This window comes from Pseudonaja textilis, chromosome Z (genome assembly GCF_049901715.1).
Source record: "Pseudonaja textilis isolate UNSWEBS1 chromosome Z, rPseTex1.2, whole genome shotgun sequence".
Lineage (NCBI taxonomy): Eukaryota > Metazoa > Chordata > Lepidosauria > Squamata > Elapidae > Pseudonaja > Pseudonaja textilis.
Genome location: NC_142008.1, coordinates 116,553,380 through 116,569,965, shown reverse-complemented (window position 1 = coordinate 116,569,965; position 16,586 = coordinate 116,553,380). Strand labels below are relative to the sequence as shown.

Sequence of the window (16,586 nt, the reverse complement as noted above, 5' to 3'; positions counted from 1 at the left end):
TTTTCCCATCAGAACATGGATCGCAATCATAGCAGCAAAATTTTTGGCCTTCTTTCTTTTTCTTCTGATAGCCAGCAGGACAGGGATCATTACACACCGAACGGGGTAAGACCTGTTGATAAACCAGGATGTAAACCAGGATTTGTTGATGTAACAATAAATTTAAAAAATCACCACCATAATTAAGCCAATTCCTTTAATCAAGGCATTCAAGTTAACATTTTCTTCATACTCTTTCTAGTTGATGGACTTTTGAATGTTCTTCTCCAGCCATGACATGAAGAGTGAGCTACTCAGTTTCTACTCTACAGGTTCCCCCAATTTACAACAGTTCATTTAGTGACCATTCAAAGTTACAACAGCAATGTGACCATTTTTCACAGTTATGACCTTTGCAACATCTCCATGATCACATGATCAGAATTCAGATGCTTGCAACCAGTTCATAATTATGACCTGTGTCCCTGGGTCATGTGATCCTCTTTTGCAACCTTCTGACAAGCAAAGTCAATGGCGAAGGCAGATTCACTTAACAACCAGGTTACTATTTATCAGTAACATTGATTCACTTAAAAACTGTGGCAAGAAAGGTCATAAAATGGGGCAAAACTCACTTAACAAATGTCTCATTTAGCAACAGAAATTTTGGGTTCAATTGTGGTCATAAGTTGAGGACTACTTATATTGCTCCTATAATTAAAGCAGAAGTTTTGTTTTTTCAACCCCAATGAAATCAGCATGTGCAACATTAGTTGGCTCACTGATTCTCAGACTTCCTATAACTCATCAACTTTTTATTTTCTGGTCAATTATTTTTAAATGTCTGTTATTCAATTATTCCTAAATTTTGTTCTATTGTTCTAGGGCATACAAAACCTTTGCCAGATCACTTCTCAAATACAGCTCATCCACCTGGAACCCACACTGTATATCAGACATTAACACAATTGAGCGGGTTCAGAGGTATTTCTCAAGAAGAGTACTCCACTCCTCCATTCACAATAGAATTCCCTACTGTCCCTGTCTTACTGTCCCCATTTATCTGTATTTATTTCCTTTATTCCTGTTTATGTTCATACCTATACTTGTTATCTTGTATGTGTTTGACAAACAAAATAAATAAAATAAAAATAAAATAAAATAAACAGCAAACTCTCCATCTCCCCCCCACCCAAAAAAATAATCTCTTAAATTCTCCCCATTCAGCAGAAAAGCTGCAAGAATTGGAGTACAGGGTAATTAATTTTAATTGATTAAAGGATAGGAGAGCAGGCTGTATCATCAAACTCATCTCTGATCTCCAAATCTTTCATTCAAAATAATGAAATAAATCAAAAATCCAAACCTGCTTAAAGTATTTGTGCCACACAATTAAATCTTCATGAATCACAAATTTGTTTCCTTCAAGTGCTTTGGGATCCATCTTTCCAATTTTTAATTTACGGTAGGAATTGTTTGGAAACATAACCACATTTGTAATATCAAATCCAGAAAATACTTCTCTATTTTGGTTGATGGACACAGTTTCTCCAAGTGAATTATTGAATGAAAGCCCTTGAAGAAATGAGTGAAGCTAAATAAAAATGAGAGGGAACAAAAATGACAAAAAACAAAGTTATGGGATACATCAAGACTTCCTGAAATTTATCTGTAGAGAAACAAAAGTGTCAACTCCCACCATTATCTATCAATCAAATTTAAGTAGGACTTTCGTTCAACTACAACATCTTGCACTAGTCACAGCTATTGTCTTCTACAAGTGAGGCAGAGATATGGGACATTTCTATACTGACATCATGGTGGCTTGTAATGGATACCTCTTATATGAAAAGCTAGCTTCAAAGCAAAATAATCCATATCATGGTTTAGGATTACTTCCCTGCTCTCAAAATCCAAAAAATTCAATGGACAATTAGAACAATTAATCAGCAGAATGACTTGCCTTGAGAAGTTGTTAGGGGCTCCAACACTGAAGGTTTTTAAGAAGAGACTGGACAACCATTTATCTGAAATGGTTATAGGATTTCTTGCTTGAGCAGGGAGCTGAGCTAGAAGATCTCAAAAGACCTTCTAACTGTTATTCTGTTAGTGAGAAGCATTTTTCTTGCTTATTTCATCACACAACCTATGAGATACATCTTTGGCTGTTGAAATTGTTGTTTCTTTCAGGTTCAGAGTAGATTAAAAATGAGTATTTGCAGAAGGTGATCCCCAATTATAATTTCAAAAAAGGCAACTATGATCTCATAAACAACGATCTCTCATCCCTTGATTGGCAATCTCTATTCACTGGATGCAATACTGTTGAAGACCATTACAACATATTTTTACTTGAAGTCAAAAGAGTCATCAAACTATATGTACCAACAACTACTCCCAAAACAAAACAGAAAAACAGATTGCCCATAACAATAAGGAAACTTCAATCCAAAAAGAGATCACTCTGGCGGAAAAACAAATCACAATTTGATTCTTACTATGTTACAGAGCACCTGATTATGACATCGAACATGTAAACAAGCTAAATACACTACTAACATGGGCAGCATCCTGCCCATACCCTTTTATCTTTCTTGGTGATTTCAATCTGCCTCATATTGACTGGACCCTAAATGAATGTACAACTGAAACCATACATGCAACCTTTTACAATGCTGTTACAAATCTGGGACTGGAACAACTAGTATCCAACAACACTAGACTAAACAACTGCCTCGATCTCATCTTCTGCAATAGTTTGAATTTAATTTACGGAATACAAACTAAAGAACCCTTTTCCAGCAGTGACCACAATATGATTGACTTTTGTCTCAACATACGTTCACACAAAACCACCACAATGATGTGATCCCCAATTATAATTTCAAAAAGGCAACTATGATCTTATAAACAACGATCTCTCATCCCTTGATTGGCAATCTCTATTCACTGGATGCAATACTGTTGAAGACCATTACAACATATTTTTACTTGAAGTCAAAAGAGTCATCAAACTATATGTACCAACAACTACTCCCAAAACAAAACAAAAAAACAGATTGCCCATAACAATAAGGAAACTTCAATCCAAAAAGAGATCACTCTGGTGGAAAAAGAAATCTGGTCACGTTGCCAATTTCAAAAGCCGATACAAAAATTTATGCCACCAAATAAAGTCCGAATGCACCAATTATCACATTAAACAAGAGGAAAACCTTCTAAGCACCAATTCCACCAATGCTTTTTACAATTTTGTAAACAACAAACTAAAAGATTCAAGGTCCATCCCACCCCTGATAGGACCTAATGGTAAAGACTGCAACCACAACACCATTAAAGCCAACATCTTTAACACATTTTTTGGCTCAGTATTTGTAAACAGCAATGGATCATGCCCAGCATTTCTTAGCCGAACCACAGATAACTACAGTGATCTAATACATATCGATTTTACAGAAGACAATGTTGAAAAAGCACTACGCAATCTAAAACCATCCCTATCTATTGGACCAGATGGAATATGTGCCTATTTCTTAAAAAAGTTATCCACTGCCATAGCCAAACCTCTAAGCATAATCTTTGAAAAATCTTTCAGGACCAGTTCCTTGCCTAACCTATGGTCACAAGCCACAGTCATCCCCATCTTCAAAAGGGAGACCCTTGCCTAGTTGAAAATTACAGACCAATCTCCTTATGCTGCGCCACCTGTAAAGTCATGGAATCAATTATTAACCAATCCATCATCCTCCACTTAGAGACAAACAACCTACTCTCCAATAAACAATTTGGTTTCAGAAAAACTATCCTGTAATCTGCAACTCTTACACTGCAAAAACATATGGACTACACAACTTGATCAGGGCAAAACAATAGATGCAATCTACATAGACTTCTGTAAAGCCTTTGATTCAGTGGTACATGACAAACTACTACTAAAAATAAAATCCTATGGTATCTCTGGACAACTGCATAACTGGATAGAAGCATTCCTGTCAAACAGACAACAAATGGTCAAAATTGGGAGTGTCCTATCAAATTCTGTACCTGTCAATAGTGGTGTTCCCCAAGGCAGTGTTCTAGGACCAACTCTCTTCATACTCTACATAAATGACCTCTGTGATCATATTAAGAGCAACTGCGTTTTTTTCGCTGATGATGTAAAGCTGTTCAATACCACAGACAATACTGCTACCCTTCAAAAAGATCTTGACTGTGTATCAGAATGGTCAAACAAATGGCAACTTCAAATCTCAACAAATAAATGCTCTGTCTTACATATTGGCAAAAAAATCCGAAAATAAAATACAAGCTGAATAGTCAAGATCTTGTTGATGATCCAAGCTCTGTAAAGGACCTTGGAATACTCACCTCTAATGATCTAAGTGCTAGTGGCCACTGCAACTACATAGCCAAAAAGGCATTAAGAGTTGTTAACCTAATCTTACGTAGCTTTTTCTCTGGTAATATCACACTACTAACTAGAGCATACAAAACATTTGCTAGACCAATACTCGAATATAGCTCATCAGTCTGGAACCCACATTACGTATCTGATATTAGCACAATTGAGAAAGTCCAGAAATATTTCACAAGAAGAGTTCTCCACTCCTCTACTCGTTGTAGAATACCTTATGCCACCAGACTTGAAATTCTAGAACTAGAAAACCTTGAATTACGCCGTCTTCGGTCTGATTTAAGCATGGTAAAGAAAATCATACATTGCAATGTCCTACCTGTCAATGAATACTTCAGCTTCAACCATAACAACACAAGAGCACACAACAGATACAAACTCAAGGTTAACCGCACCAAGGTTGATTGCAGGAAATACGACTTCAGCAACAGAGTGGTCAATGTCTGGAATACTCTACCCGACTCTGTAGTTTCTTCCCCAAACCCCAAAAACTTTAACCTTAGACTGTCTACTATTGACCTCACCCCTTTCCTAAGAGGTCTGTAGGGGGGCGTGCATAAGTGCACCAACGTGCCTACCGTCCCTGTCCTATTGTTTCTTTCATTTTTCTTTCATTTTTCTTATATTTCATGTATCCATAATTATGTATACACTTTTACTTATTATCTCGTAAACAATTGACAAATAAATTAAATAAATAAATAAATAAAGTATAAATTGACTGCATTGGTAAAGGTCTTCTTGTTCTCTCATGTGTTAGGGCAGTGTTGGCAGATCTTTTCGGCACTGAGTGCTGAAACAGGAACGCATGTGTGTGGGGGGGTTAGTTCCCTGGTGTGCATCTGCAGGAGTGCTAGAAATTGGAAGAGCACCACTCCCTGGCATGCATGCACATGCTGGGAAGCTGAGGTTCCAGTTTCCAGCACAGGCATGCCACCTGGTCTTCCAGTTTCTGGCATGTGCTCCCATGTGCAAAGATGGGCTGGTCTTTGCATATGCATGTGTGCCAGAAACCGGAAGACCAGGTGGCCGGTACACATGGGGGACTGCTCTTCTGTTTTCCAGAACTCCCATGCATGCACATGCATGCCAGCCAGCTGGTCTTCTGGTTTCTGGCAGGTATGCATGAAGACCAACTGGCGGGCATGCATGTGTGCACTGGAAACTGGAAGCTCAGGATTAACAAGCTCCTGGAAGAGCAACACCTCATGTGCCTGGAGAGATGGCTCTGCATGCCACTTCTGTATGCATGCCATAGATTCACCATCACAGTGTTAGGGAAAATAAAATTAAGCTCTCTTCTATAGTACGTGACAGATCTTCAGCACTGGAAGATGGTTATCATATTTCCCCTTAGTTTTCTCTTTTTGTGGGAAAATGTACTATAAATGTATGAGAATAAGATTTATGCTGTAAGCCCCCTCTTCTTTTTTACAACTTTTTCAGGGCCTCAGGATGTTTCTCATATCATGGCATCCAGCACTACATACCTGCTCTCAAGGTTCAAATATGTCCCTTAGAGGCTGCTTAGTAAAACAGTGAGGTTGAAATGGAACACCTATATTGCTTCAGGTTACTCCCTTTAGAGTCCTCCTCAGCCTTCTTTTGTGAAAGTATTGGCAATCATTGTTGGAAGCTAGAATCCATCCTGTAACACACCCCACCCAATCTCAGCAAGATCAACCCCAGATTGGTGGACGTGAGGCACATGCTGAAGTTATTCCAGGTTGGGTGGTTTAACCAGAGACAACTACAATGGTCCAATACATATCAATTTTACGGAAGACAATGTTGAAAAAGCACTATGCAATCTAAAAACATCTCTATCTATTGGACCAGATGGAATATGTGCCTACTGCTTAAAAAAGCTATCCATTGCCATAGCCGAACCTCTAAGCATAATCTTTGAAAAATCTTTCAGGACAAGCTCCTTGCCAAAATTATGGTCACAAGCCAGGGTCATCCCCATCTTCAAAAAGGGAGACCCCAGCCTAGTTGAAAATTACAGACCAATCTCTTTATTCTGCGTCACCTGTAAAATCATGGAATCAATTATTAACCAATCCATCATCCGCCACTTAGAAACAAACAGCCAACTCTCTAATAAACAATTTGGTTTCAGGAAAAAAACTATCATGTAATCTGCAATTCTTACATTGCAACAACATATGGACTACACAACTTGATCAGGGCAATAGACACAATCTACATAGACTTCTGTAAAGCCTTTGATGCAGTGGTACACAACAAACTACTACTAAAACTAAAATCTTACAGTATCTCTGGACACCTGCATAGCTGGATAGAAGCATTCCTGTCAAACAGACAAGAAATGGACAAAATTGGGAGCGTCCTATCAAATTATGTAACTGTCAATAGTGGTGTTCCCCAAGGCAGTGTTCTAGGACCAACTCTTTTCATAATCTACATAAATGACCTCTGCAATCATATCAAGAGCAATTGAGTTCTCTTCGCTGATGATGTAAAGCTATTCAACACCACAGACAATACTGCTACCCTTCGAAAAGACCTTGACTATGTATCAGAATGGTCAAACAAATGGCAACTTCAAAGCTCAACAAACAAATGATCTGTCTTACATATTGGCAAAAAATAAAATCAGAAAATAAAATACAGGCTGAATAGTCAAGACCTTGTTTGATGCTCCAAACTCTGTCAAAGATCTTGGAGTACTCATCTCTAATGATCTAAGTGCTAAAGCCCACTGTAACTACATAGCCAAAAAGTCATTAAGAGTTGTTAACCTAGTCTTATGTAGCTTTTTCTCTGGTAATATTACACTAATAATTGGAGCATACAAAACATTTGCTAGACCAATGCTTGAATACAGCTCATCAGTCTGGAACCCGCATTACATATCTGATATTAACACAGTTGAGAAAGTCCAGTAATATTTCACAAGAAGAGTTCTCCACTCCCCTACTTGCTGCAGAATACCTTCTGCCATTATATGCTACCATACCTTATGGCACCATTATGCCACCTTCAGTCCGATCTAAGTATAGTATATAAAATCATACATTTCAATGTCCTATCTGTCAATGAATACTTCAGTTTCAACCATAACAACACAAGAGCAAACAATAGATGCAAACTCAAGGTAAACCGCACCAAATTTGATTGCAGGAAATACGATTTCAGCAATAGAGTGGTCAATGTCTGGAATACTCTACCTGACACTGTGGTTTCTTCCCCAAACCCCCAACACTTTAACCTTAGAATGTCTACCATTGACCTCACCTCTTTCCTAAGAGGTCTGTAGGGGGCATGCATAAGCGTACCAACGTGCCTACCGTCCCTGTCCTATTGTTTCTTTTATTTTTTTATTTTTCTTACATGTATCCATGTATTCATAACTATGTTTTTACTTATACCTATTATCTTGTAAGCAATTGACAAATAAATAAACAAACAAACAAACAAACAAACAAATAAATAAATAAAATGGAGAGTGAATCCCATCTTTCTGTCAAAGTGACCCAACACTAAAAACCTTCAGCCAATACTGCTCACAAATTAGAGAAAGAGGAAGACCTCATTATGGGTCGTCCTTGAATTACAACCATGAGAGTGCCCACAATTTTGTGTTGCTATGCTGTTGTGAAGTGAATTTCACCCCCTTTTATGACCTGTCTTGCCAAAGTTGTTAAAAGAATCGTTGCAGTAGTGAAGTTAGTAACACAATTGTTAAGTCAATCATTGCAGTAGTGAAGTTAGTAACACAGTTGTTAAGTGAATCAGGCTTCCCCATTGACTTTGTTTGTCAGAAGGTTGTAAAAAGGGTTCTTATCCTTGGGAACTGCAACTGTCATAGCTATGAGTTAGTTGCCAGGCATCTGAATCTTGTTCAGATGACCATGAGGATGCTGCAATGGTTGTAGGTGTGAAAGATGGCCATAAGCAATAGCAAAAACATTTAGATTTATATACCACTTCAGAATGCTTTCCAGCACTCTCTAAACGGTTTACAGAGTCAGCCTCTTGCCCCCAACAGTCTGGGTCCTCATTTTAACCACCTCGGAAGGATGGAAGGCTGAGTCAACCTGGAGCCTGGTGGGATTCAAACTTCCAAACTGCAGGCAGCCGGCAGTCATCAGAGGTAGCCTGAAGTTACTGCATTCTAACCACTGCGCTACTGCAGCTCACTTTTTTCATGAGTCACTTTTTTCAGTGCCATTGTAACTTTGAATGGTCACTAAATGAATTGTTGTAAGTTGAGGATGACTGGTATACATTTACCTGCTACTAATTTGCTCCTTGCAATGATTCACAAGTCTTTGATTCACAAATTATTACCTTCCAAGTGCCTTGACCTTGAAGTTCATCCTTTGTTCTCTCTGCTACTCTTTTATATTTAGACCTAAGTAAGTTCATGCTATGTAAAGCATGTGCTACAGCATAGATTGCATTGTAGATACTGTAACTGTGACCAGTCATCTCAAATAAATGCCTGGGAAGGTTTCGCAGATCTTCCCTCCCAGTACATGCTTCACCGTTTTCCATTGGTTTATTGTTCTCTGAAAAGGAGCAATCGAAGCCTTGTTCCCAGAACTCTTTGAACAAACTAGATCTTTGGGTCTGGAATGGTTTTATGCCCCATAGGAATTCATTGAACCCTGGCAGTTCATTGGAGTGAATATCAAAGGAAATTGCTCCATCAAACAGCTGTAAATCTGAGGGTCGATGAAGACTTGTCAATGTGAGGTCAATTTGAGCAGACAAAATCCACATTTTTCCACAGCTTTCATCTATATATTTAACGAACAAAAACAGAAGCATTGCTGTGAAGCTTTCACCATAAAAGACGAATGTATTGACTTTGGTTTCCCTCATGTGAACATTTATCCTACCCACCATAGGATTTTGAAAAATAAAAAAAAAGGCTTGTTTGGGAAATCTCTCCAAAAAAGCAGAGCAGATCCTGTTCTCAGAAAGTAGTGGTTCCAGGGCTTGGAGGAAATTATCTCCACTATCATCATCCAAAATTAAAAGGCCAATCCAGGTCCATCCAAAATGCTTCAGCAAACAGATTATTCCCACAACCTGAAGTTTTTCATTGGGAGCCATGCGGTAAAAGGAAGCAGCCATCTTTGTTTCATGCTTCTTGGGAGGAAATGAGCCATAAGCAAGCTAAAATAAAATGTATAGTTCGTTAATTATGGTTCGAAAGTCTCCACTCCCTTGAGAAATATATTTTCTTCAAGAACACACAGATGCATACATTTTTTTCAAGCTCTTGTCTTGCATGGGATTTCATTTTCAATTGCAAACAAAGAGTTGACTACTATGATTGCTATGCACTGAATACTAAATAAATAGAACATTACTTTTTTTGTTTATTTCTTAAATATATACCCTGCCTTTTCTTCAGGTGCCCAAGAAGACATATGGAGTATTCTAAGTAACCCCATGTTGGCCACTTAATGAGAAGGAAGGACTCATCGGGGAAGAGCCTAATGCTGGGAACGGTTGAAGCAATAGAATAAGGGGATAACAAGAATGAGGTGGCTGAGTAGAATCACTGAAGCAGTCGGTGTGAGTTTAAATGGACTCTGGGGGATGGTAGAGACAAGGAAGGCCTGGAGAACATTGTCCACAGGGTCGTGATGGGTCGGACACAACAACAACAAGAAGCAACCACATAGCTTTTGCTGAGAGACCCTATTAGCTTCCATGGTTGAGGATGAACTTACACCTAGATAACCACCTAAAGCTCTCATAACTGATAACCATTTTTAACAAATTATTTTCAATATGTTGCATCAAATATGTCTTAATTCCAAATTTCATCAGTACTTTTTGATGTATCATTGAAGTAGAGTCTACTTGGGAAACAATTATTACCTATTCCTTTCAGTTTTTCCATATAGATGGATTTTCATACATGTGTGTGTGTTACCTGTGGGATTTTATAAAGACTTGTGACATCTGATATGAAGTATGAGATATCAGCACCAAATCCACCAATAATGGCCACCATGACATTCTCTTTGATAGCACATCTGTAGTTGACAGCCAACTGATTTGTTCGGAAGAGAATCTCCAAAGTGGTACGGTAAGTCAACCGGGCATCAAAATAGTTGTCGCAAATGAAAAATCCAAGGGTAATGTTAGATAAAAATCTTGAGTTTGAGTTGATCTGTTTCACTGCAAATGCCAAAATCAGGGAATGCTGATACAACTTTAAAATGGATCTGAAAATGTCATTGTGAGATAAGTAAGGGATTGAGGCAAGAGGAATATATTCTGCGAAGCAACAATAACAATATGAAATTTGCAAAATTGTAGGCATCAGATATGAAGATCAATAAGGAACGGGTATCTATCTAGCCTGCATGAAAATTTCTTGTGCAATTCAATTATAGATCTAGAATGTAGCTTGATTATAGCTGGTCACACAATCAACCAGATATTTAGACTGGATATGGCAGTTTCATCCACCTATCAGTTCTGGGAATAGGTAGAACTTCATGTTGGGTGGGGTTAAAAATATTGTGGCAAGAAATAGGTTGTTCCATTAAAGCTGCCTTTTTCAATTGATGGACGCTTTTTTGATGTTTTGAAGTGATGCTTCAAATGTTTTGGAACGGCACCCAAGGTGCCTATGACTATGTGTACTTTCTTTGCTTCAGTGGAAGAGAGCTATCTTTTATTCCTTTGACTTTAATTATTCTACCTCTATTTGCTGGTACAATACTAGAAGGTCTGAGGTATATCATGGAAGAGTATAATTCATCAAACCATCATCCAAATCAGTGGTGGGATTCAAAAATTTGTACTGGTTCTGTGGGTATGGCTTCGTGGGCATGGTTTGCTGGGTGTGACAGGGGAAGAATACTGTAAAATCTCTCTTCCCAATCCACTCCAGGGGAAGGATACTGCAAACTCTCCATTCCCTCCCCACTCCTGGGAGAAGTTTACTGCAAAATATTGGCAAAAAAAATATCAGAAAATAAAATACAGGCTGAATAGTCAAGACCTTGTTGATGATCCAAACTCTGTCAAGGATCTTGGAGTACTCATCTCTAATGATCTAAGTGCTAGAGCCCACTGTAACTACATCACCGAAAAGACATTAAGAGTTGTTAACCTAATCTTACATAGCTTTTTCTCTGGTAATATTACACTAATAACTAGAGCATACAAAACATTTGCTAGACCAATACTCGAATACAGCTCATCAATCTGGAACCCACATTACGTATCTGATATTAGCACAGTTGAGAAAGTCCAGAAATATTTCACAAGAAGAGTTCTCCACTCTACTTGTTGGAGAATATTGTATGCCACCAGACTCGAAATTCTAGATCTAGAAAAGCTAGAACTGTGCTGCCTTCGGTCCGATCTAAGTATAGTATATAAAATCATACATTTCAATGTCCTATCTGTCAATGAATACTTCAGCTTCAACCATAACAACACAAGAGCAGACAAGAGATACAAACTCAAGGTAAACCGCACCAAACTTGATTGCAGGAAATACGACTTCAGCAATAGAGTGGTCAATGTCTGGAATACTCTACCTGGCACTGTTGTTTCTTCCCCAAACCCCCAACACTTTAACCTTAGAATGTCTACCATTGACCTCACCTCTTTCCTAAGAGGTCTGTAGGGGGCATGCATAAGCGTACCAACGTGCCTACCGTCCCTGTCCTATTGTTTCTTTTATTTTTTTATTTTTCTTACATGTATCCATGTATTCATAACTATGTTTTTACTTATACCTATTATCTTGTAAGCAATTGACAAATAAATAAATAAATAAATAAATAAATAAATAAATATATTCCTATTCCCTCCTCACCTCACTAACCTGCTTTCCAGCTCCGTTCTCCTGTGCAGGGCAACAAAAGAAGATCCAGCCGATTGGCTGGGACTCAGGAGGCAGAGAATAGATGGCAGCAGGGTCAATCAGAGGTGGTATTTGCCAGTTTTCCGAACTACTCAAAATTTCTGCTACCAGTTCTACAGAATTAGTCAGAACCTGCTGAATACCACCTCTGATCCAAATGTTTAGACTGAATTTACCATTTTTATCCACCTATAGTGTTGTTCACAAGGAACTAGGATAGCAAATAGTGTTGCTTAATGATATTAAAGATACAATAGAGGGTTATAAACCATACCAAGTAAAGTTGCTGATAGAAGAGAGTTGCTTTTGTAATTCACTGGTGGTAATTTTCTCAATGATGATGGCTTTCAATAGATAGCAATAGAACTTGGACTTATATATCACTTCACAGTGCTTTTACAGCCTTCTCTAAGCAGCTTACAGAGTCAGCATATTGCCTCCAAGAATTTGGGTCCTCACTTTACCCACCTCGGAAGGATGGAAGGCTGAGTCAAGCCTGGTGAGATTCGATCTGCCTTCAGTAGTGCACTCTAACCACTGCGGCACTGAGGCTCATGCTCCCATTGTTTTAGAATTGCATCTAAGGCAAGGGTCCCCAAAAGTCCGTGGCCTGACACTGGTTCATGGCATGCCAGAAACCAGACTGTGAAAAAGAAGTGAAGCCCCATCTATGGGATGAGGCAGTATGCAAAACCATGCACCCTCTTGTCCATGGAAAAATCATTCTCCATGGAACTGGTCCCTGGTGCCCAAAAGGTTGGGGGCCACTGATCTAAGTCATCTATTATATTGGTACTATCTTTGCTTTCTTTTACCACAATCATTTTATTTCTATTTGCAAGTCTTCACATTTTGCTGTTTCTGCAGTTATTTCTCTTCTATTCTGCTATTTCCCAACAGTCCCATATCCATTACCCAAACATCTTTGTCCTTATTATTGACATTTGCTAAGCCTGGAATGTTTTGTGGAAGGTGCTTGCCTATTCAAATACTAAAATCCCAGGAAACTTTAGTTTCTTCATTTTTATTTGTTTGTTTGTTTGTTTTTGTCTATTTTGTGGTTCCAGCAATATTGCCTTTGGTATTTTTTTCAGATATTCCAGTAATATTACAATAATAATGCAAGGTCTAGCTGAAGCTTGATTGAATTCCTTAAGTTCATTCTTACACTGTGTTATATTTTCCTACTAAATCTTGCTATTTGTTTCACTTTGTTTCACCACAAAGAACTTTGATTATATTAGTTTTCCATTCTTGCAATCCTTAAAAGTAACTACATCATTCTTAGCTCTGCAAGTCAAACAAACCCACTTAATTTAGATTGGCTATGCTGCTCAGGGTTTCTTCTACTTAAGAAAAAAAACCTTCCAAATTTAGAATATTTTGATTCTGTGATTTTATGATGAAATGTACTTATTTATCAACTTTTGAAACAACCCATTTCTCACAGAGATAAAATAGATTTCCTTCAAGAAAACTCAAAGCTGTAGACTAGACTGGGAAGTCAAATATTATCCTAGTTTAAGGCAGTGAGATTTGAGTACAAGGAAGGAATTACATAGTAGAGATGTAGGAAATGTACCAAAAAGGCACTGCCCTGTATTTGCAATATTGTCTGAAGTGCATAGAAATTGTTAGATAATTTTATGCATTTGCTGATTCAGCAGCCATCCAGTTATAATCAGTACCCATCTGCAAACCAAAAATATATAATGCCCTGGATCATATTGATCAACAGAGATGCTATGAAATAACTGTTGTACTGCGGTAAAAGATTTTATGATTGGACAACTTTATCCACAAAACCATATGGAATAATAAAATTGGAGGTCCATAACATTCAAAAAGGCTCTTTGCAATCTGGTTGCAACATTGTCTATGCTTAGGAAACTCTGATTACAAATAGAGCCAGTTAAAAATTGGTGTGAGATTCTGAAACATTTTCTGCTTAACTTATACAACAACATTTGGGACTAATCTTTTTTTTTAAGTTTCTGAAGACAAGTGGAGAAGAAGAAAAAGGAAAAGGAGAATTCCTTACAGAGGGGGCATAAATGACTTCTGTGAAGGATGCTCATCAAAGCGAAGTTCCTCAAATACATATATAATCTGAGTGGTGATCCCACCAATAAAGAGATTTCCTGGTTTGTGCCATTCATGAAGGATAGGAAAAGGATCACTCCTGGGGCAAAGTGTAGCATTCATCTGGCGCTTTATATCCACCATCAACCATAGCATGATCACTACCCTCAACATTTTGTCTAGAGGAGGCTTACTTGTCCTTAGTCACAATCCCACTGCTGCTTATGTTGAGACTGTTTTGCATTAATGAAAAAAATCAAGGAACATGTTCAGCTAATAGCCATGGTTTACTCAGTTCTCTCATCCAATGCATTGACATCAAGAAGGTTAGCAAAACATATCTGATAGACAAGCACATTCCAGTAAATGGAAATCACTACCAGAATCCAAAGAGACAAAATCCTGCCTCTTACTTTTCCCTCAGTTCCAGAAATGAAAGATTTTATAACCTCTTCCAGACTGACTAGTCAATTCTTTTTTTCAGTATTTCTTGGAAGGCTTTTGCAGCTGTGTCATAAAGCATCAATGATAATCATTTAGGTTAATTGCCAACAAACATTCATCTTTGCAAAAGGAAGCTCCCATGTTTGACTATTACTTCACTTCCACATTACACCTGTGTGTAACTATGTTCTTGGCTTTGATTCTACATAAAAGAATTACATATGATTATTTCAATAAAAATTATTATCCATGAGATTCTTCCCCAACCAAATGCTTATAGCTGAAATCTCTACCTTCTCCAAATATGTATTTTTAGCAAACCACTGAGCACAATAAACCTCAAAGGAGTCATTGAGAGTTATACCCTAGGGATTGCTCATTCTTTCATTAAATCATTTATATAAAGTGCAAAATTAGTCCATAGGTGATATATTGCTTATCCTGGCTGACTCTTCACTTGACTTTTTAAAAAGATCTATCCCAGATTTCCTCCAAGAAGTTGAAGGAGTTTCATGTTTGTCAGAAGCATCACAATTAAAATAAGGTATACAATATGACATAAAATTTAATACATAAAATACAAGATTAAAATATGTATATATTAAATAGATGTTGCCCAGAAACTAGCAACTGTCAGGGTTCTGACCGATGCCTAATTAAATCATGAGCCTCAGGCCAAGCTTCAAAAAAAAAATCCATCAGGAGCTTCATGTCGGCACAGACCAAGTGAAGTCAACTCTGACCTCACTTAATTTACACTTTGGCTCTGACCCTGTTTCTCCCCCCAAAAAAATGGTGTGTCATCAGTCACATTCCCCAATGAAGCAATTTCGTGGGTTGTAGAATTCACTCCCTCCAGCCACTGTGGATCTCCGTGGAGATGACCTTGATGTTGCCAGCTGGAATATGCTTTGTTTTGACTGAAATACTAGTTCCTCTATGTAACTGGGAGGTTCGATTCCCCATCCCCCTGCCTATGGCAACTCGAGAGAAGGTCAGGAATGCTTCATGAGTTGAACGCAACATTATTGGCATTAGCAATTAATTGCATTAGCAACATTATTGTGGGACATGAAAGGAGCCTCCATGAAGAATGTGTGCTGTGAACACATTCAGGTATCCCCTGGGTAACAGGTTATACTTGGCTAATCTTTTCAATCCAGAAGCATCCTGAGGCTTAATCCTGAATTAATTAGGGTTAGGGTTTAGTAAGTTCTCTAGTAAACTTTATGATAGACTTGAACCTGTGTTTCTTTGGTTCTAGTTATAGTTGGGAAACATGCTTAATTCCAGACCTTCAACATATCCTAGAAAAATACTTAGCATTCATTCATTAAATTCCAGGTGGTGATCTTTTAATATTCCTTGAAGTTCAACTGTATTTTCTCTGATAGCAATTCCTTTTCACTGAACTTCCTTTCTAAATATAAAATATTTATAAAAAGATAAAGTTGCTGGTTTTAACATCTGTCATCTGATGACTCCTCTACATTAGACTAAGTCCTTAAGTTAAAACATTTTGCTCACAAGAATCAACACACTTCTCAAACACTTTCTTAATAAAGGTCAGTTGTCTACATATTTTAGTTGAATGTTCCTTTCCATTAGTCTACTACCCCTCTTCTTTAAAAGCCTGATCTGTTATTGAGCATGATTTTCAACTTTGATTTAGGGAGCAGATAGCTAAACTTTCAGTCCTGAGGAATCTATGAAATTCCAGAGATCCAACAGGCAAGAATGCTCTCCTGGAATCTCCTCTGAACCTACAAGAAGGAGAGTGTGCAATTCAGAACA

The 16,586-nt window shown here is 37.9% G+C and overlaps 1 protein-coding gene across 1 annotated transcript; it reads right to left on the bottom strand.

Annotated features, from left to right (window-relative positions):
- Position 1: 1 nt before the first annotated feature.
- On the bottom strand, positions 2-14,861 carry LOC113448760 (vomeronasal type-2 receptor 26-like; the record flags this gene model as incomplete). The annotated part of the gene is made up of 5 exons (XM_087916183.1): positions 14,308-14,861; positions 10,314-10,608; positions 8,711-9,544; positions 1,346-1,573; positions 2-112 (listed from the first exon to the last, which is right to left on the bottom strand). Coding segments are annotated over exons 1-5 (1,683 nt in total), but the record flags the coding sequence as incomplete, so codon positions are not given.
- Positions 14,862-16,586: the final 1,725 nt, after the last annotated feature.